At 40.0% G+C, this 21,937-nt stretch overlaps 1 protein-coding gene across 1 annotated transcript in view; it reads right to left on the reverse strand.

Moving 5' to 3' along the window:
* Positions 1 to 269: 269 nt before the first annotated feature.
* LOC136884824 (zinc finger protein 32-like) overlaps positions 270 to 21,937 on the reverse strand; it is a 74,629-nt gene continuing 52,961 nt past the window's right edge. The window contains exons 4-5 of the mRNA XM_068230163.1: positions 10,128 to 10,430; positions 270 to 318 (exon numbers count right to left, since the gene is read on the reverse strand). Coding sequence (XP_068086264.1) covers positions 270 to 318; positions 10,128 to 10,430 — 352 coding nt within the window. The remainder of the gene's footprint in view (positions 319 to 10,127; positions 10,431 to 21,937) is intronic.

Raw genomic sequence — 21,937 nt, forward strand, 5'->3', positions numbered from 1 at the left:
TTTCAGCTTTGACGCGCGTCCCTTCCATCCTGTGGCTGTTGCACAAAGCGAGTGCCTGCCAACTCTTCATGGGAACGTATTGTGTGAGGTTAGCCAATGGCAACGCTTGCATAATCTAATTCTACATGTCTCTTCATGTGTAATCTTGACCCTTAGTTGCAGCCTCCAAACAAGTAAGACTGCTTACACTTCCGCATGAGTTGCCTAATCATGTGCGAACTCTCTCTTCACAATTACCGTAATTTGGACCTAACGTCTTCAAAACTGGGTCAACTCATGAATATACCTTGCCCTTTATCCTTGTTCGGCCAGCCAAACCTAGCGACACATTATAAATAAACGAGAAGCCACAAAATTATTGGTGGAGTGAGATGAATTATACTGAGAAACGGGACGGAATTCTGAAAATGTTCTCCAAGTGTAGATAATGTTGCAGGGAACGTGGATTTGTTGTGTACAACATTGAGGTTTGATGTCTGACATAGGGTCTTCCAGTTTAAATCATGAGAAAGAACAGAAAAATAGTATTAACCTACCGCGATAATGTAAAGCAAAGTATCGTATAGATCCTACTAAAATAAAAGCTGCATCTTCTATAAGATGTGTAACTGTTTTAACGTGAGTGAAAGATCTTCTAAATGAATGAGAATTTGAGATACTGGAATTAAGATCATGTCAAAATAATTATTTTCTATTGCATATGGTGGGAGGAATATGTGAGTATAGAATTATTTCTTTTAATTTAACTGCAGCAACACAAATGTGAGACGAATATCCGAGGATGGTGACACCAAGCGGAATATATCATGTTTTGAACATGCGGAATACTTACCTGCGGACCGTATTGTATTATTTTCAGGTAGATTAGTGCAGCATGAGGTTATATTTCCAGTTGTAGTATTGTACTATTTCTGCCGGAGTTAAGTGGCTGGTGGGAGCAGCCTTATATTGGGGAATTCCGGATGGGCGCACCTAATTTTTTGCTTATATGAGATATGTCATTTCTTATATCTCTTACACTATTCCCTTCAAGCTGCAAAGAGATAGTTATAGATATGATTAAATTTTATTTGATTAAATAATATGAAGGACGAATAAGACAAAGGACCACTACAGGATGTATTATCTGCAGTGTAACAACTGAAGAGGTACGATATAACTATGACATTCTTTCGTCATCTTTAACATAACATTACTATTACTATATTCTTGCATAGAAATGTCACTTAGTACTTGAAAAATTACTTCGAAGTTCGTAAGGGTTAAAATTTGAATTTATAAACAGAATATACTTTGGTATATGGTATATTCTCTGGGTCGGATTCAATAAGCTTAGCGCTCTTCTTAGGAACCGGCCATTGTTGAAGGATAATAACTCGTTCCTTCTAGTACATTGATGGACGACAATCTCCTTTATTGTCTTGTATTGCTAATTGCGGCATCGATCTACGCAGTAATATTAACATTTATTACCATTTGAATTTTCCTTACCGTAGAGTAACTGATAGTGTCCTTCCCTCCATCCTACCTCATAATCCCATAGTCGATCTGGGCGGATTAACTCAGACAGTTACTGCGCTGACCTTCCGACACCAGCTTGGCGGATTCAGTTCTGACACGGACAGGTGGTATATGAAGGTGGTCAAGGACGTCGTCGTCATGTCGGTAGATTTACTGGCACGTACAAGAAGTGCTGCAAAATACCATTCCGCACATCGGCTTGTCCGAAAACGGGCACTTAAAAGCAATAACATTATTTATTATTAACATATAATTTAGCAAGTAAAAAGAATAAACACAATCACAAACCACCTTACCCCTGGAGGGAAGCATAATGTAGACCGCAGTGCAAAAGAGAAGGGCCATATGATCGGGAATACTACATGAGTACGGACTTCCTGCAGATTGAATTACAGGGAGTTCGGTTTTAGGTGTGAGATACTGGGTGTCATTTAAGGGACGATCGTATGGAAAACGACTTCTCAATGATAGTACACACACACATAATATAACATCGCCTTGCAGAGTGCCTCACCAGGTCTGAGTTAAGATTGCTATGACGGTTAAATGACTTTCTGCAGGCACTTACACAATGAGCCCTCATTGAGCGTTCACGTCTGTTTACACTGCGAACTTCTTGGATAATTTACCAATACATCGAAAAGAATAGTCCTCATAAAGATTCTGTTATACATGTGACAAGTGGACTGGAAGCCGTAGCGCAACAATCTGGGAGAGAATATTAGACAAGCGTACTTCGCATCAGGAGAGAAAGGAACGGCTGTACTTGTTGCCAACCAGGGCGACCTTGCCAAAGTTACATCTGAAGCTAGAGAGGCGCGGAGCGAAGTATAGAGACGATAACGGGTGGATTAACATGTCGCCCGGCGTGAGGTGAGCAGCAGGACGTACCTGATGTGATTGGTACAGAGAGGAGAGAGATGGACGTACTAAATGAAACCAGCGCCATGCTAATATTCAATTAAGACTGACATAGGTTGGACTTGGTGCGACGAATGAGCATGCGCTACGTCGTTGGTATCAAGGAGTTGCGGTAACTACAAACGTCTAGATCGTATATGTTCTTCACGTCTGGAGTCTTTATGTAGAGTCAGTTCGCAGTTAGAAATACTTCCGTCTTCATGTCATTTAGCATTAGTGAAATGCAGGAAATTTGCTCTCAGGGGAAGTTATGATAATGGGAGTTAGTGAACATTTGACTATTAAGTGGAGAGTGTAATTACAGAGGAACTATTAACTATGCACAGAAATACTGCCCGTGAAAAGTTTTTGTCAGTAAGACACCAGCCAGTCATCAATGAACGGATATTTCGAACTTTGCATGTCCAGTTTGAGAAGGAATACAGTAAGAAGCAAGATGATTCTTTACAAGAGTGCAACTTTGTAATCATTGAGTGTCCATGTCAGGTCCAGATGAAAATGGAGCTTAGGAATGTAGCCAGAACATTCAGACAGCTAATTACAAGAAGCACACACCATCTAATAAACTTGTTGGGAATGATAAGAGTAAGCGAGGTCACTATGCCAAGAGCTATGTAGTAAGCAGGCGTTCAAGCAAGAACGATCAAAATGACAGTTGGAAATTCAACCAGGAGCCATGATGCTACCTGAGTGGTGGGTAATCAGTAAATCAGTGGGGTAGTGTGGCCGGTGGTGAAGAGTACTCATTGTAATATATTTTTGTGATGGGTAGAGCATACTTCATCGCCAAGGGAATAGGTTAACTTAATAGAACAATGTAATGGTTGTTTATGTAAATGCAGGCATTTTCATTCTGTTAATTTTAAATATTGTACAGTACAGTAAGTAATGAGTATTGCATGAAGTCATATTTTGGTAATTTCATGTTTTGAGCCGGGTGGGTCAGTGTGATTTTATTTTGTTCATTTATCCTAACTTATTTTTCTGTTATATTTCATGGAGATGCATTGTACATGTAAATGTAACGGGAATAATTTGAGAAGCACTTCTTATATTATATTCAGTAGAGTAATAGGAGGACTTATAAAGGCAAATATGGAGTCGGAGTTTACCATGCATTCGTATGAGTGAGAACAGATTCACAGAATCTCTTGTTTAAAGTCAGGTCAGGGACATCGAGATTGCAGGAAATGGATTGCACGAGTGTGCATGTTTATTTCGCGGAGATTCAATATCCACCAATTGATAGTCTTCACTCGAATTTCCATACGTAAATATGTATTTGGTATGTTCGCATAGTGATGGTGTTATCATAATCTTGAGTGAGAGGAATAGTTAATGAGTCAGCGAGATCAAAATTTCACATTGTGTGATGTTAACGGGCTTTTAGTCATCAAATGAAGGTTTATTATTATTACTATTATTATACGTCACTTTAGTTAACGACCGTTAATTTTCATTTTTCATGATTTGAAATTTAGATTAATCGACATTCAATAAACGCGAGTACGATCTTTACGAGATAATCAAAGACCGTACTGGGAGAATTGTACGTTGTGAGGCTTTATCTATTGGGTATCAATTAAACGAATTCAGGACGTGAGATTATTTGATTCCGTGAGTTAAGGGAAGATTGTTCTTCATGAAAGGCCAGGGTAATCTACCCGTACATGTTTAGACTAGTCTAGGATATTATTGTTTGCAGCATATCTGTGTCCGCCTGTACCTGTAGGAGGCCAGAGCGTTGTTTTTCTTTTAGGGATTCGATTCCAGGGTTTATTTAGCAGAATTGGGAGCATGGATCTCTGAGTCGTTAATTCGCAGTAGATTGTCCAGCGAGGGTAATATTTGTCTCCCAAGGGGGGTTTATTGTGTATTAATGCGACCTTTATATAATTCCCGAATGTCCTGGATGTTGGTATTCTTGAAGACTGATTATTGCAGTATTCATAACTTCTCCATTCGTCCCAATACAGTGGGGATTCAAGTGTAGTGTATTAGTTGTGAGTAATGTAAGTTATTTCTTTCTTTTGCTAGTCCCTTTACGTCGCACCGACACACATAGGTCTTATGGCGACGATAGGATAGGAAAAGCCAAGGCGTTGGAGGGAAGCGGCGTGGCCTTAATTAAAGCACAGCCCCAGCATTTGCTTGGTATGGAAATGGGAAACCCGGAAAACGATCTTCAGTTCTGCCGACAGTGGGATTCGAACCCACTATCTCCCGGATGCAAGCTCACAGCCGCGCGCCCCTAACCGTACGGTCAACTCGCCCGGTGTAAGTAATTTCAGGAAACGGCGTAGAATTTATGGCCGACAAAGTCCACAGTTTAGTTTAGTTTAGTTTATTGCCTTTCTTATTGGTGGGGCTCAGGCTATGAAGCCTGCTATTATGCCAACACATATTATACAACAGCTTTATACAATTTACAGAATAATGTACATAAAATCATTTTCACACATATTTCTAAAAATCACTAAAATTAATTTACTTAACCTCTATAATTTTGTATCCTTGTTGATAATTAAAAACTAATTATCACTTTTTTACTTTAGTGAGATCTAGTTTTTACATATTTGAGTACTAAATTAAACATTTCCTTTTAAATAGCCTCAGATTGCCAATGCCTGTAATTTCAGCTGGGATTGAGTTCCAGGAACATACGGTAGCAGGTATGAATGAGTTGCTGTACGAGTTACTGTGGTGAATGGGAATGGACAAGAGGGAATGAGTTGATGACCTTGAGGGAGCTCTATCGGAAGGGGAGAGATATTTAAAGTCTGTTCTAAGATAGTCTGGTTTGCTTGTTTGCAGAATACTGTGGAGAAAGGAAACAGCGTGGTATTTATGTCGTTCAGTCAATCTTAGCCATGACAGCTGAAAGGGCTAATATGAGTTTGGTTTGGGATATTTAATACGAATCGAGCACAAGCATTGTAGGCTCGCTGTAGTCGACATGAAAGTGTTTTGCTCATACTATTATAAACTACATATCTGTAGTCAAATATTGGAAATATCTGCTAGTCCAGTCATTAACATTTGCTAGGTCTTCGTTTAACTTAGTGATTGAATTGTTTAAGTCATTAGGCTTTGTGTGAATATATAATTGAATACCGTCTGCATACAGGTGATATTTACAATTGGTCAACATCTCAGATAAGTCGTTCAAGTGGTTTTGTCTGTATCCCGATTGATATTTGTCAAGTAAGTTGTACGGTATAAGATATTCAGTCATTTGCTTATGTACTATTTTCTCCAATATTTTTCCTAATATAGGAAGGATACTAACAGGACGATAATCTTCGGTACTGTTGAGGTTGTTGTTTTTAAGGAAAGGTCGGATGATTGCATGTTTCCAATTCGAAGGAAAGACTCCAGTCATGAGTGAGTTATTAATTATATGCATGACCGTTGGAAGTATGATGTCTATGATTATTTTTAAAAGAGACAGGTTGATTCCATCATGGGCAGTGGTCCCTGACTTTATTTCACTGAAGACGCCCCTAACGTCACTGGGGGTCACATGAGAAAAGTAGAACTGCTCGCTATTGTCTTGCTTTTAAGGATATTCTGTTAATTACTGCTGCTTTGGTCTGTTCGTCAATCTGAGAGGATCGTGAGCTAAAGTATGAGTTTAGGTCAGCTAGTGGTACGTTACAGTTGTTGTCATTTGTTTTGTTTTTGCATAATCCCATTTCGCGAAGAGATATCCAAATCTGACTATAATTTCGGGTGTTCAAAATATCACAAGAGTGGCGTATTTTTGCATTTCTAATTAACTGTGTTGGTCTGATTTGGAGTTTCTTATACTTTCCAAAATTGTCAGATGTAGGATATTTCACGTAATAATTATAGGCTGCACCTCTTATTTTCATCTGTTCGCGTATGTCTTGGGAAAGCCATGGGTTCGAAGGTCTCTTTACCCCAACAGTGCATAGGGGTGCATGTCTGGCATACAAAATCAGAAGTAGTTCGTTAAAATGATTTACTTTTCCGCCAATGTCATTTATGAACTGAATGTTGTGCCAGGTATGTTAAGAGCATCTTCAAATATGCGTCTTCACTAAAATGTTTAAAATCTCTATATGTAATTAATTTGGGCGTGAATGTATGGCACTTCAAGGAATACGCAGCATAAACCATAAAATGTCGGGATAGATCGGGAACGGGGATTTCTCCACGAGTTAGGATTCGGTTGGTATTATTAGTAATTATTACATCAAGGAGCGTACGTGTGTTGGCAACATGATGTGTAGGGTTTAAGTGTAGTATTGTAAAAATGAATGGATGGAAACATCTCAGTCAATCCTTTTGTTTCGGAAGATTTGTTTGTCAAGTCTGTATTAAAGTCTACTATAAAAATCAGATGCTCATACCTGGGTGTTAGGTCATGTGGGGCCTCCTCCAGATTTGTGATGTTACCAGTCTTTGGTGGACGATACACTACACCGAATACTTCGTGCCGCGGACTATGTGCTCAACGAAAAAAATTCAGGGCCATTGGAGAACTAACTGGGGGATTTTAATATTACATTATAGTTCATATCATCGCTTATATACATACCGATTCCTCCACCGAGCTTACCACTCCTATCATTCCTAACTATTGAATAACCATTCATACTAACAACAGATGAAGGGATAGACTGATGCAACCATGACTCAGAGAATGGTATGGCATGCAGGTAGGAGGCTGAGAATATCTCAGAGAATTCTGGTTAATGTGGGAGATTGCTCTGAGTGTTTACATAATCTATTTGTAAGGAGGTAGGGTAAAGCAAAAGAATGCCTTGAAGTTGATTAGCGGTACTTAGGGTGGGGGCTGGGAGATATAGGTATGACCTGCTTGGGACTGTGGGTTGGAGAGGCTGAAACTAGAGGCATTTGTTTCCTGGTTGCTTGTGGCTGCGACCTTGAAATTTAACTGTAGATATAAAAGGAAAACTACACTAGACAAAATTAGGAAACTAAAAATTGAAATTAATGATAAAAATGTAGACTATAGCTACAGTTGAAATTCTGATTAACGTTCTACACAGCGGTATTCAGTTTACAGAATGTCGGCTCATGGTTAGCGAATACGATCGAGATCTTCGCGGTTTGACACAGGTATTTTACGAGTTCCGTGCTTAACATAAATTATGCCATCCTTTGACCACACGTCCCGCTCACTGAACTTACTTACAGCGTCCTATAGAAGCCGCAGTCTCTCTGGGGTTAGGTCCCCTCTAATTGTTCTGTTTGTACCCTTGAGGTTCTCTTTGTGTACAAACATTGCATTTATTTTCCGGGACCAAACAAACTTCACAATTATGGGTCTCAGACGGCCATTTTGAATTTTCCCAAACCTATGCGATCGGTCTATTTCGTCCACTGAAAGTTCCACCCCAATTTCACGAGCAATATCAATGACAATATTGCCCGTGTCTTCTCCTGCAGTTTCTTTCACACCAAACACACGCAATCACTTTCTTCTTTGATACTACTCTGAACTGCCTGTTTTAATCTTCAGCTCCCTTTTTAATGCCCTTATGGTCGTGTCTCTTTCTTCCAGCGTACGCTTTAGTTCCTCGATCACACTCGTATTGAAATTTATGGTTCCCTTCAGTTGCTCTACAACTGTCTTTGTCACCTGGTCTTAGATTATGGTGGCAAGTGTGCTGACAGTTTTCTTCCTGCTCAGCGCTTCCTGCACTGCTTGCTTCACAAGGGCTTCTATTGGCACCTATTTAACGTTGGGGGCGTGGCTGTTTATGTAGATATTTCGCTTCAGGTTTCACTGAACACTTCACGAACACTCTGACATGAATAACTGTACAATTCAGAAAAATGTATCACACTTACGACTGTTAAACTGCTAAAATTCTCCTCCTAATGCCGCAAAAACCACGATCATCGTATTTCATGACTATACACCATCTGCCATTATTTTTTTGTGACGTGACGTGTCGTTACTTAAACAAACAACCTTGAAATTCAGCTCGAATAAAGTCCAATGACCTGCATATCCCGAGTGTCACGCATTTTATTACAGGAATTACAGGGATTGATTTTTATAATTCTACGTCCTTCCACGGAAATTTGAGGTCTTTGTAGCAGTGAAACGGCATGATTTATTGTGTTAGATAATTTGACATGTGTGGATTTATTACTTGTATTGCCTTGCTGATATGTGATTTTTATGTGGTTTCAGTCCACTCCAGCGGGAGTTGTGTGCATTTCTGCCTGAATTCACAATTGAGTTGTTGTGTGTAGTTACTTGTATTATTTTCTCTGTAGTTTCCATTGTGATGACAGGCGCAGATATGAAATCCGAGTTGTCATTCTAAAGTGCAAAGTATCGTAAGAGTTACACCAGTTAATAAAATAAAATCCCTGCCTGGTAAATTTAATATTAAGCGCGGGTGTCGGTTATTAGATATCCTTTTTTAAGACGGCCGTAACAAGAGATATGAAGGCTGATTTAATGTAAACAATGTTATTGTTCTGGTTCTATAACATATGATGTCTAAATTAATAACTAATTTCATCAATCATAAATTGCGGTCTGCCTATCCCAGTGCCCTTGTCTTACCATCAATACCATATGGGGTTCCCCTTAACTACTATTCGATGTGCAATTTGACTCAAGTATAATTATTTTTATCAGCCGCGGACTAAACACGCCTAGGATCCGCTGAGTACCTTGGGGAATTATAGATATGGTGCTTGTACAGGGACAATATGACGCCTGTAGTAATAAAATTGGAGCATTTATACACGTCAATGTAATCTACGTCCGGGGAAAGTTGCTCAACAATCCAGTCTCCAGATTGACGATAGCAAGTGATGTTTAAGACAGCATCGTCCAGTAAACGACTTCCAGCAGAAAAAAACAACCGTATGTTCGATTTTCGGAGTGAAATAGCCCAATTCTAACATGTGTACTGCGAACGGTAAACTGCACAGTGAAGATAGGAGCTTCGTTTTGAGATAGCATCGTCTCGATAAATTCATCCAGGTTATAGTACAATCCTACGGTTCTTCCACGAAATAAAACTGCTTTTCTTCATTATAATACTTCGTTCCAAAAATGAATTCTAGCAAACAACTGATCTTTATGGACTAAACAGTAAGAGAGCAAGTTTTGATACTAACAACGTGCGCTGAACGAGTGATATGGCCGTTCGAAGAGAGTGCACTGGTAAGTCCATTCGGCTAAGTGAGAAATGTCTTCATTACGAGCGTTTTTGATGCAAATCATCTTTTGTGGATAGTATCCTATTGTGACCGTACTGCTGAGTGCGATAAAAAAATTTTTCATGACTGCAATGTGTGACAAAGGACTTATCGCAGACACTAAATGGTATTACCGATCAGCAGAGTGCAATCTCGTGTGCGTAATGAAATTACATTTCTTCCCAAAGCACTTTCGGCAGACAGTACAATGGTAAGGCCGTACGCCAGAGTGCGATTTGATGTGTGTTTGAAGATGTTCTCGTCGGCGGAAGGACTTATCACAGACGGTACAAGGGAACGGACGTTCGTCAGAATGCAATCTCATGTGGGTTTTAAGGTGATCTTGTCTGACAAAGGACTTTTCACAAATAGTGCAGAGGAACGGTCGATGACCAGAGTGTGATAATATATGCGTTTTAAGTAAACTTGGCGTCACAAAAGACTTATCACAGGCGGCACATTGGTACGGCCGTTTCTCGGCGTGCGAAAGGATGTGTTTCTTGAGGGTACCGTTTTCAGCAAACGACTTCTTACATATCGTACATTGGTATGGACGTTCTCCTGAGTGAAATCTTAGGTGTATTGTAAGGTTGGCTCGTCTGAGGAAAGACTTATCGCAGACGCTACACTGGTACGCCCGTTCGTGAAACTTCGAATGCAGGCGTTCTTGAACGTGAAGACTTAGGGAAAAAGACTTCTTGCGAACAGTACACTCGTGAAGTTTTTCCGACTGCAACGGGACTTGGTTCAGTATTGGAAATTTCTCCACCCTGAAATATACAGAAAACACATTGCCATTTCTCATGCCAGACTCTCGTATATTAAAGGATTGAAAACAATAAACAGTTTTTACTATGTAACAATGTTCCCTTTGCTAGTGGCGTAACGTCCCACCGACACTGTGACGTCACATGGCGACGATGGGATAGGAAATGCCTAGGAGTTGGAAGGAAGCGGCCGTGGCCTTAATTAAGGTACAGCCCTGGCATTTGCTTGGTGTGAAAATGGGAAACCACGGAAAACCATCTTCAGGGCTACCGACAGTGGGTTCGTACTATCTCCCAGATGCAAGCTCACAGCCGCGCGCCTCTAACCGCACGGACAAATCGCCCGGTATGTAACAATGTAACTATCTGAAAGATGTTGGAAGCAAAAAAAGTAGAGATGGTAGTTAACCACCTAGACATTCCGGAATGCCGAAAATACGGATACATTGCCGCCGCTGGTATTGCTCCAGTTGATCTTGCCTGTTTTTAAAGTCACTTTTGATTTTCACAAGTTTCCTGCCCTTTGCCTGAAGCTGCTCTTGTCATAGTTTGACAGTTCCCTTGTACTCCGCTCTTAGTTCCTGGAGCTGTGACATTAGGGGCTGTATCTGTTCGTCTACGGCCTGCTTACCGAGTTCTTGTATGCTGGCGCCATCACGCGGGCTGGCTTGGGGAAGCTTCTTAGGACCCATTATGAAGGCTTGCTAGTAGAACACCGAGTGTTTACTTTAGTTAACTGCACATACTTAAATTCAGCACGAATCTAATAACGCCTTTATCACTTCAAGCACGTTTAACGAATCGGTACTGACACTTGTTTTATTATTTCTTCTGCGTATTGAAGGAATTCGTTTTAGTTACCACGTTCCATTTCTTTTACAATTATTGGCACTGTTACAGAATAGGTTTTAAATTTATCCTTGTTCATTTATCGCGATGGTAGTTTCTTGTTTTTGGTTTTGATGGACAGATCTGTGTTTCCTGATAGATTATTGTCTACTGGTAGATAATCCCTTATTGCTGTTTCTCTTTACCAAAGATAAGATGAAAAGGCTGCTTCCGTTTGGTGTTGTGTATGTCTCCTCAGTTTCCTCGCTTGGTAATGAGAATCCCTCAATGTCTAGGTGAAGGTTCCGACGTCATAGCAATTAGCATCGCAAGAGATCTTGTTGTCAACCTTGCTCTTCGGGACATTGACAGGAGCCATTGCATTGGAAGACTGGGCGCGAAGCCACGACATCTCATAGTGAAATTCGTTTTCTACCGGATGCGGAGTGAAATCTTCCACAGGAAAAGAGGACTCAAGGGAACGGCGGTCACAATGAGGGAGGATCTGACTGCAACAAGGCTAGCAGTCCTTAAGGAGGCAATTTCGAGGTTTGGAGTACGACAGGTATGGAGCATTGATGGACAAATTAACATAAAAATAGGGTCAAATAAGTATAAAGTGTGCACTATGGAACAGTTAAATGAACTAAAGTGATATGCGGGAGAAAGGGTCACAATATTTTTGTATTTCGATTGTTGTGTAAGTTCAGATTTATCCTTGTAGTGCAAAATAATTTTTTACCTTAACTCTCTATTAGAACGTAATTAGTAATATAGTTTACTTCTGCTTGCTGTAGTGATAGATTGGTGTTAGCAGCAGTAGACTTGGTCCAGTGCCTTTTTTATCGCATTTATTTCCACGTACATTATTGCTATATTGCCATTATCGTATTGATTGCTGCATGTTGTTAGTTACATTCCCATTATTTCCATAATCATCTCCAGTATAACTGAGAACATCGTAAGTTACATAAAAATATAAATTGACAGTGGAAAAACTGGAGTCAAATGCGCTCAGCCCCTCTGATAACGACCTTGAGACAAACGAACAGGCTCCCCTCTTCCTAACAAACATTCACTTACTGCACCCTCCCCCAATGTCGCGGGAACCAGCTGTGCAGGCAACACACACCTATTGTCATCTGAGCTCTCTTGCCATTCCCAGTCGACAAGATACATTATTAACCACAAGCATTCTCCGTACAGAAATGCTTTAAAGGTATGCCAAATAAACGCTCGAAGCGTCCTTGCTGAGCCGCAAATGGGCGAAATTCAAGCTCTATTTATGCCTCACAGTTTCCACGCAATATTAATTTTCGAATCTTGGTTAAAATCACACCACGTAATATAAAGACTGCAGCTGGCGGGTTATACATGCATAGATCCTATAGATTAAATAAGCCCTCCGGGGGTACCGCCGCATATGTTACAACCAGACTACGCCCCAAAAAAATCTGTAGGTCTCGTGGACCGTACGAGCGAAAACCTGAGTTCATGTTTTTGGAAATAATTGTGAGTGAAGTAAAATGTCTTATGGGTGTAGTATATAAGCCGACGAATGCGGGGTTTTTTATGCGATCTAGAGACTCAAATACAATATTCAGACATTGATTACTCAAATATGATTACGAAAAAGTGGCACGTTTCAATCAACATATGACAGAGCTGTGCGACAGACATGCCCCTGAAAAGACGGCTCGAGTTATACCCTTGAAAAAACTGAACGATATTTTTCATCTAACTGCACATTACATGTAGCCCTGAAACAGGAAGCTTCTGACAGGAATTATGGCAAGACGCGAACAGGTAGAGGAAACTTCTACTTCCGTCCAGCAAACCACTTACAGATCAGGCTTGCTATACATCGGATATCAACGGTGAAAGGAAATGACAGCATAGGAATTGAGATGATGAAAATTAATCTGGACGTGATATTACCTGCACTAGTTAACACAATTAGCTCTTCCCTTGTTAACAGCACATTTCCCGAAAGATGGAAAGCGGACATTATACGTCCTCTAAAAAAGTAGCTTCTCCTTCTGAACCATCTGACCGCAGAGCCATCTGCATACTTTCTGCTTTATCCAAAACGCTAGAGTTCATCGCTCATAGACAAATAACTGACAACATGACGACATACAATTTACTTGAGCCCGTACAATCTAGTTTTCGTCAAGCACACAGTACTACAGCAGCACTACTGAAGGCCACAGAAGACATTGGAGAAGCAATGGACAACAAAGAAGTGACAGTTTAAATACTCCTAGACTTGAGCAAAGCTTTTGACTCTGTTGATATTGACATTTTGCTCTCGAAATTATATTCCCTCCATTTCTCAGACAGTGCCCTCCTTTGGTTGCATTCCTACCTGCATGGCCGACGGCAGTGTGTTACAGATAGGATAAACAATTCAACTTGGCGGTCCGTGCAGTGTGGTGTGCCCCAAGGATCGGTGTTAGGACTCCTTATTTTTTCTATTTACATTAATGATGTCTCCCAAAACCTAACGCACTGCAAATACCATATTTACGCCGATGATGTACAAAAGTAACTACATACATCTCCATATCGAATATTTTCGGCCATAGACGAAATCAATCAGGATCTAATATTGTTTTCTTCTTGGTCTTTGAGATGTGGTCTTACGTTAAACCCAGCAAAAACGTAAGCCATCATCCTTGGATACCCGAAACTACTCGCGAAGGTCAATCGACCAGAGATTCCATCTATAAGGTTATGTAATACTAACATACCATTCACGTCCTCGGCGTTACTTTCGATGATGACATGTCATGGAAAACGCATATCACGAACATCACTCAGCATTGCACATGCTGCGCGTCGTGATGAGGACGACACATACACCCAGCCCCCGTGTCAGCGAAAGAAACCAATTATGGTTAAAATTCCCGACCCCACCGGGAATCGAACCCGAGAATCCTGTGGTCAAAGGACAGCACGCTAACCATTTAGCCAAGGAGCCGGACCTGCCTGATAAATGTCCGCCACAGTTTGCTGACCATCGTTGAAGGCTTTTACCCAACGTGTCCTTGTTCTGTAAGGCAATGCAAGCCTCTTGAAGACCTCGATGACACAGTCGTGCTGTACGACCTCTGGCAAATTCAATCTTGATCCAACTCCGTTGTTCCTGTTTGGGAAATTTAGTGACAACGTTACGTTAGACCACTAGCTCACAAGTGACTGTGTTTCTCTTGTACGCACCCAGGTGATATGGGGAGGGCGAGTCCATTTGCTCTGAGGTAAGGTAGGTATGTAACCAACGTGTGCTATAAGCGACAATATTAGATTCCGTTATATAACGTCTCCACAGCAGTGTTGCCACTATTTAAGTTCCAACCCTTGTACTTCCCGCTCTCCGTGGAACTTGCTCGAATCCTGTTCATCCTTTGACGCAGCAGTTCTGTTTTATGATATGCTGCACAGTGTTCTTAAAGACGCGATACCTTCCCGCATAATGGAGACTAGAAATCTTCCCTGTTGGTATGATTGCGAAATAACGGACGAAATGCCGACAAAGGAAGGATCAAGGAAACGAGCTGCGATGAGTTTAGAGTGCACGTTATTGAAGCTTGTAGCAATAATGCTAACAAATCGACCGAGGGATACAGAAGATGCCAAAATACCAACAGAACAATTCGGATTTAGAAGATATAGATCAACAACTCATGCAATTATTTGAAGATATATAAGCAATGCAGCCACACGCAAACTATATTTGACTCCAGAAACAAGAGCCCGATCCTTCAGAAACTGAAAGAGATAACCGGAAAAAAAACTGTTTTAGAAAACTGTATTCTCTGAAAACTATGTGAGAATATGCTAAGATTTAGAAATAAAAGCCAATTCTTCCAACTGTATGGATCCTCCAATTAGAACTACAATTCTTTTCAATGTAGTAACATGTGATGTAACAGAAGCACTTCCTGAGTGTTGAGTTTGTAAACATATTTGAAATTAAATTTAATATGATAAGGTTGGCAGTAGAGAGAGATGTCTGGGTTAGAGAGGGTGTGGGTGTTGAAAAAAATGTGAATGGCTGACATATAAAAGTGCTTGTTTCTTCTTCTGAGTAAATAGTAAAAATATATGATTTCAGCGGGGTGTTTTGTGATTTTTAATTGGTGAACCTAACATTTACTTGGCGACCGCGACAAGTCCCGTGAAAAAAAAGATGGAAAACCTCACGAAAGCAAGGACCGTAAAGCGGCGGTTATTTACACGCGTATACAACGAGGTTATGTCATCGTTACAACACGGTGATCCAGACACAGAGGAAATTCAGGTACAACTAGAAATCCTTCAAGAAAAGTATGATACTATCACTAATTTAGATGGATTGGTATTTCAACAGATGATATATGATAATTGTGAGGTTGATTAAATAGCAGATGAGGAAGAATCAACTGATGAATATAGACGTAAATTCTTGAGCTGTAGGGCTAAAGCAACAAGATTTTTGAACAACACTGTGCCGGTTTCCTCTACCCAAAGTGTAGTAAATGAAAATGTAGCCGAAAGAAAGAAATACGGGCTCCCAAAAATAGAATTGAAGAAGTTTTCTGGGGAAATAATTGACTAGTTATATTTTTGGAGTCAGTTCCGTAAAATACACGAAGATTAGGACATGGGGAGGAAGATAAATTCCAGTATCTCATTCAAGCTATGATAGAAGGTTCTAGAGCGTACGAGTTAGTCACAAGCTTCCCCCCGACTGCCGACAATCATCATAAAGCGATAGACAGTCTTCAAGCTCGATTTGGTAGGGAGGACTTAAAGGTAGAAGTTGACGTTCGTGAACTACTGAAGCTAGTTTTAACCAATGCAGTAAATTCTACAGAAAAACCAACACTTAGTAGCTTATATATGATATATTAGAATCAGATCTCAGGTCTCTGGAAAGTTTAGGAGTTACTACAGAAAAGTGCACTGCAATGCTATACCTCTTAATTGAATCATCCTTGCCAGGAGACTTACTAAGACCCTGGCAAAGGAATACTTCTTGCAGATGTGAGTCTGTCTCCAAAGATCGTTTGAAACAGCTCATGGCTTTTCTCCAAAATGAAGTTGTTAGTGAGGAAAGAATATCATTAGCAATGAAAGGGTTCAACATTAATACATCCCAAGGGCTCAAGATTAAGGGAGGCAAAAAAGCAAGGGAAGCCTCTGAACCAAATGTCCCCACTGCTTCTGCCTTGTTATCTACTGATATTTCTAAAAGACAGGAGTGTGTATTTTGTCTTAAACCTGATACAAGTTCAGAATGCATTAAAGCTCAACAAATGACTGCGGAGGAAAGAAGGAAAATCTTGAGTAACAAGCACTGTTGTTTTAATTGTTTAAAGAGAGGTCATCAAAGTAAAGCTTGTAAATCCATTATTAGATGTATTGTTTGTGGTGGGAAGCATGTGGTACTAATGTGTTATAAACTTGGCAACAAGGACAAAGAAAGTGTTTCAAAAATAATTTTGAGGGAGAAAGAAAGTCGATTAGTGAGGATGCCACTCATGTAGATAAGACTATGGCTAACGTCTCTTGTTCTCCTGAGGTATATTTGCAAACTCTGGCAGTTGTTATGAGTAAGGGTGAACAAAAAACAGTGCGATCGATCACTGATACCGGGTCTACTGAATCTTACATTGTGCGTGGCCTAGCTGAACAAATGGGGTCAATCAGTCGGAAAGGAAACTCTAATACACTCTTTGTTTGGTGGAGTACGTTCCCAAGGTAAAGCATGATTGTTACAACATAAGTTTAAGGGGATTAGAAGGAAACTATTCCAAGGGACTGCAAGTTCTGAGCCAAGAAATAATTTGTGAAGATGTCCCATATGTTAGGAATGGTACTTGGAGTGATGAGATAAAGGATCTGAAGATTTGTTTAACAGACGTACAATACCGAGGACCCATGCAGATTCTACTGAGGGCAGATGTCGCAGGTGAATTGGTTACTGGGAGGACACATCAACTACAATGTGGTCTAGTTCTAGTTGAGAATGTTCTAGGGCGGACACTAATAGGAAATATTATAAGTAATAAACCTAGAAGGGATGCAGCGTCACTGTTGGCGACATCATTGTTTTCAAAACAAACAAAAATTTGTGATTTCTGGGACTTAGAAATTCTTGGAATTACTGATCCTGCAGAAAAGGAATCTACCATCGAGAAGAATGAACGAGTTAGGAATAATTTCCTTGAGACTGTGAGGCTGAATGAAAACGACAGATATGAAGTGTGTCTACCTTGGAGCGAGCAACATCCACCTCTTCCGGACAATAGCGAAATAGCTCAGTGCAGATTGGAGACAGTCACCAAGAAACTACAAGGTGAACAACATTATGGGGGATACGATGGCGTCTTACGTGATTGGATGGGGCAAGGAATTATTGCAATGGTATCCGAAGAAGAGCTGGCGAATGGCGGACACTATTTACCACATCGACCTGTCTTGAAAGAGAACAGCACCACCAAGATAAGACCTGTATTTGACGCCTCTGCGAAACAGAGGAACGCTCCTTCTCTAAATGATTGTATTGAAAAAGGACCCAACCTTATAGAGTTGATTCCTAGTTCATTACTGAAGTTCAGAGAAGATAATATTGGACATAGAAAAGGCATTTCTCCCAATAAGCGTCCATCCTAGAGACCGTGACTTTCTAAGATTTTTTTGGTGGGATAAGGAAAGTACAGAAAAGATGGAAGTGTTTCGTCATAATAGAGTTGTTTTCGGTCTTGCATGTTCTCCTTTCTTGCTGTCGGCAACAATAGAATTCCATCTGAACGAGATGGAGAAGCAGTTGATAACAATCCCTACTTGGTTCCGACAATAGAAAGGCTGAAAGAATGTTTCTATGTGGATAATTGTACTACAAGTGTTAACAATGAAACTGAGCTCAATTCATTCATGAAGGAGGCAAATACAATTATGGAGAAGGCATCTTTCAACCTGCGAGGGTGGGAGTATTCTCACGACAAAACAACTAAAAACCTGTCACAAGTGTTAGGACTCGTTTGGAAAAAAGAAAACGATACTATTGAGTTGAATCTGGCACATGCCATTGATATCATACCTGATGTAATAACAAAGAGGGCAATTCTAAGACCTGCTCATAGAGTATTTGATCCTATTGGTTTTTCATGTCCTGTATCTCTCTGACCTAAATTAATTCTGAAGGAACTTTGGGCTTCTGAGCTGGACTGGGACACTGAGGTGAATGAATCGACAAAGAAATGGTTTCCGAAATGGTTGGCAGAACTACCTCTCCTGCCTGAGATTAAGATTCATAGATGTCTTATTGGAAGGCTGCAATCGGTTGAAGATATCTCTATACATATATTCTGCGATGTTAGTCAAACCGCATATGCAGCAGTTATATTCTTGCGAGTACAGAGGATTGATAACATGGATCTGCGGCTTGTACAAGCAAAGGCACGAGTGGCACCCAAGAAGAAGATCACCATACCACGTCTGGAATTATTAGCAGCTACTATAGGTGTTAGACTTGCCACATCAGTGTTACCATCATTAAGGTCAAAAGAAATTAGGAGTGACTCATCGACAGTGTTATCATGGATAAAATTAGACGAACCTTGGGAACTTTCGTATGGAATAGAGTTCAAGATATCCGAAGATTATCCACAACTGAACAGTGGCGACATGTTCCTGGAACCATGAATCCAGCTGACCTGGCATCAAGAGGATGTGATCCAAAGCATTTACTGGAACAGAGATGGTGGGAGGGTCCGAAATGGCTGAAACAATCCTCTACTCAATGGCCCTGCTCCGAAGTTACAAGAAACGATGAAGAAGTGTTTGAAGAAAAAAGGAGAAAAGTCAATACTATGATCGCAATAGAAAATAAGTCAAATACGCAAGAGTGGCACCTCGACTATTTATCGAGTTATCGGAAAACAGTTCGTATGATGGAGTGGATCTTGAGATTTCTGCACAGTTGTCGACAGAAAAAATTAACTAGGATATATCAGTTGAGGAGACGACCAGAGCGGAGAAAACTGTGATGAGGTTCATACAAAGAGTGTTTTGTTGATGTAAGGGATGAGAGATTTAGCACACTCTGCGTTTTCACTGATGAGGAGGGAGTGATGAGCTATCCTGTTATCCTTCCTACAAAACGTGCTTTAGTTCGTGTTCTCAATAGGGAAAAACACAAAGAATTATGTCATGCTGGTACACAGATTCTGCTCAGCGGGCTCCGACAAAAATACTGGGTCTTCGGTGGAATAAGAACTGTGAAGAGTGCAATCGCATCATGTGTTGTCTGCCGAAGATACCATGGAAAACATCTTGAAGCGGAACAGGCTCATCTACCCGCTGATAGAGTGAGAGAGGCTTCGGTTTTTGAGATATCAGGGGTAGACTTTGCAGGACCTTTGATTTTGAGAGAAGGAGAGAAACCCTGGGTCTGTTTGTTCACGTGTGCTGTTTTTGTGCGGTCCATCTGGAGCTTGTGACATCTATGGCTACCTCAACATTCCTAGAAGCTTTTCGACGCTTTGTATCCAGACGTGGAAGGCCAGCAATAGTCTACAGTGATAATGGGACGAATTTTCATGGCGTCTGTAATGACCTGGAGACGATTTAGTGGGATAAAATTGTTGAATATAGTTCTGCAAATGAAATTGAATGGAAATTTAATCCTACCGCTGCATCATGGTGGGGAGGTTGGTGGGAGAGGTTGATTGGCGATCTCAAACAAATGCTCAGGAAACTTCTGGGAAATTCGTGCTTGTCATACCAAGAAATGATGACAGTCTTGTGTGACACCGAAGCTGTGATGAATTCTCGGCCGCTTACCTACCTGTCCGATGATGGGAGTGACCTGATGACAATAACCCCTGCAATATTTCTGCAAGAGGTCAAGGAGGTTGGAATGCCCAATATCGATAGAAAATGTAAGATTCGACAAAAGATACAGATATAGACAGAAAATGAAATAAACTTTAAGGTTGAGACTTAGGAATGAGTATCTTGGACAACTAATTCAGAAGAACCACCCTACAAAACATCAGTACAAACCCTTCGTGGATGAAGTAGTACTAGTAGACAATGACAACACCAAGAGACTGAATTCGCCGTTGGCAAGAGTGATGGAAATTATCCCTGGCAAAGGTGGTGTTGTGAGACTTGTTGGTCTGAAGCCTGAAAGAGGGGTACTCGTGAGACCGGTGCAGAAGGTATACCCACTCAAAGTGACATCTGCAGATGACCAAGCTTTCAGACAATTTAAGCTGTGTGAAAAGAAAGAAAGTGACCGAAGGACAATTAAGTCATTGACCGATAGCTCCAAACTGAAAACTAGTAGTGGGAGACTGGTGATTAAACCCAAAAGATTTGAGGATTGAGTGATATTTTTTCACAAGTGTTCATTTATTCTATGTGATATTTATCTCAAGTGTTCTTTGATTTTGAGTTCCAAAAGAGACAAGAAAGGGGAGAGGTGATATTGCTGTTTTGTATTGTAATGTGGATAAATGATGTGTTGAGTTGTTCCCACAACTCAAGGTGGGAGGATGTTGAGTTTGTAAACATATTTGAAATTAAATTTAATATGATAAGGTTGGCAGTAGTGAGAGATGTCTGGGTTAGAGAGGGTGTGCGTGTTGAAAAAATGTGAATGGCTGACATATAAAAGTGCTTATTTTTTCTTCTGAATAAATAGTAAAAATGTATGATTTCAGCGGAGTGTTTTGTGATTTTTAATTGGTGAACCTAACACTGAGAATCACGTTAGTGTATGCCTATAGGCAGATAATATGGTAATTAAGTCCCCTCACTGAGATGAATGTGGAAAATTCTGCCCAAATGGTCCAAGGAGAGCAATTTGTAAGTTACTGAACAGAAGAGAGTAGTTATGGTTTTTAGAAGGGAAGAAAGGTGAGCAGCAACAGATACACTCAGTTATGAAGGCTCACCTTTAAGAATTGTAAATAAATTCAAATGTCACAATGACTTTCCAGACAACTGCGACAACATTTACAGCTCATATAAAAGAAAGAACTCTGGCAGCAATAATAAAAGTAAATAACATAGATCATATTAATCAACTATCGATCAAAGGAGCCTTGAAACTTTTCCGCCTGAAAATTATACCAGTCACGACCTATGGCATTGAAAGCTTGTGGACCTTACTGAAAAGGAAAGAGATAGTAAGGGTGAAAGCAATTTTCCTTTAAAGAGCACCATGCATATCAAAACATCCCCCTCAAGACTTTTATATGAACTGACTGGAAAACTTTTCTTCATTGAGGACATTAAAATCATTGTATTCCAACAAATAATTTTAAGATATTCAACAATTTTAACAGATTGTAAATGTATTTATATCTGACTAACTTGTGACATTGTATTTCAAATATTAGAACAGGATTTTAAAGTTTCAAACACTACAAACAGTAATATTGTTTTAATAAGACGACGTAATAGATAATGTTTTATATTCAAAAGAATTTTAATAGTTATTATGATTAAGTCTGTTAGCAGTAAACAATAAGTGCAAGTTATAGAATAATGTTACCAGTTTTAACCTTGATAAAAATGTGTATAGCTGAAGATTCAAAAAAAGAACGAAAAATGTCCTATGTTTTTAATAATTTTGCAAAAAATAAGGATGAGATACTAATTTTATAATTGCTTTTAAGGTATTG

The sequence above is a fragment of the Anabrus simplex genome, chromosome 13 (assembly GCF_040414725.1).
Source record: "Anabrus simplex isolate iqAnaSimp1 chromosome 13, ASM4041472v1, whole genome shotgun sequence".
Classification (NCBI taxonomy): Eukaryota; Metazoa; Arthropoda; class Insecta; order Orthoptera; family Tettigoniidae; genus Anabrus; species Anabrus simplex.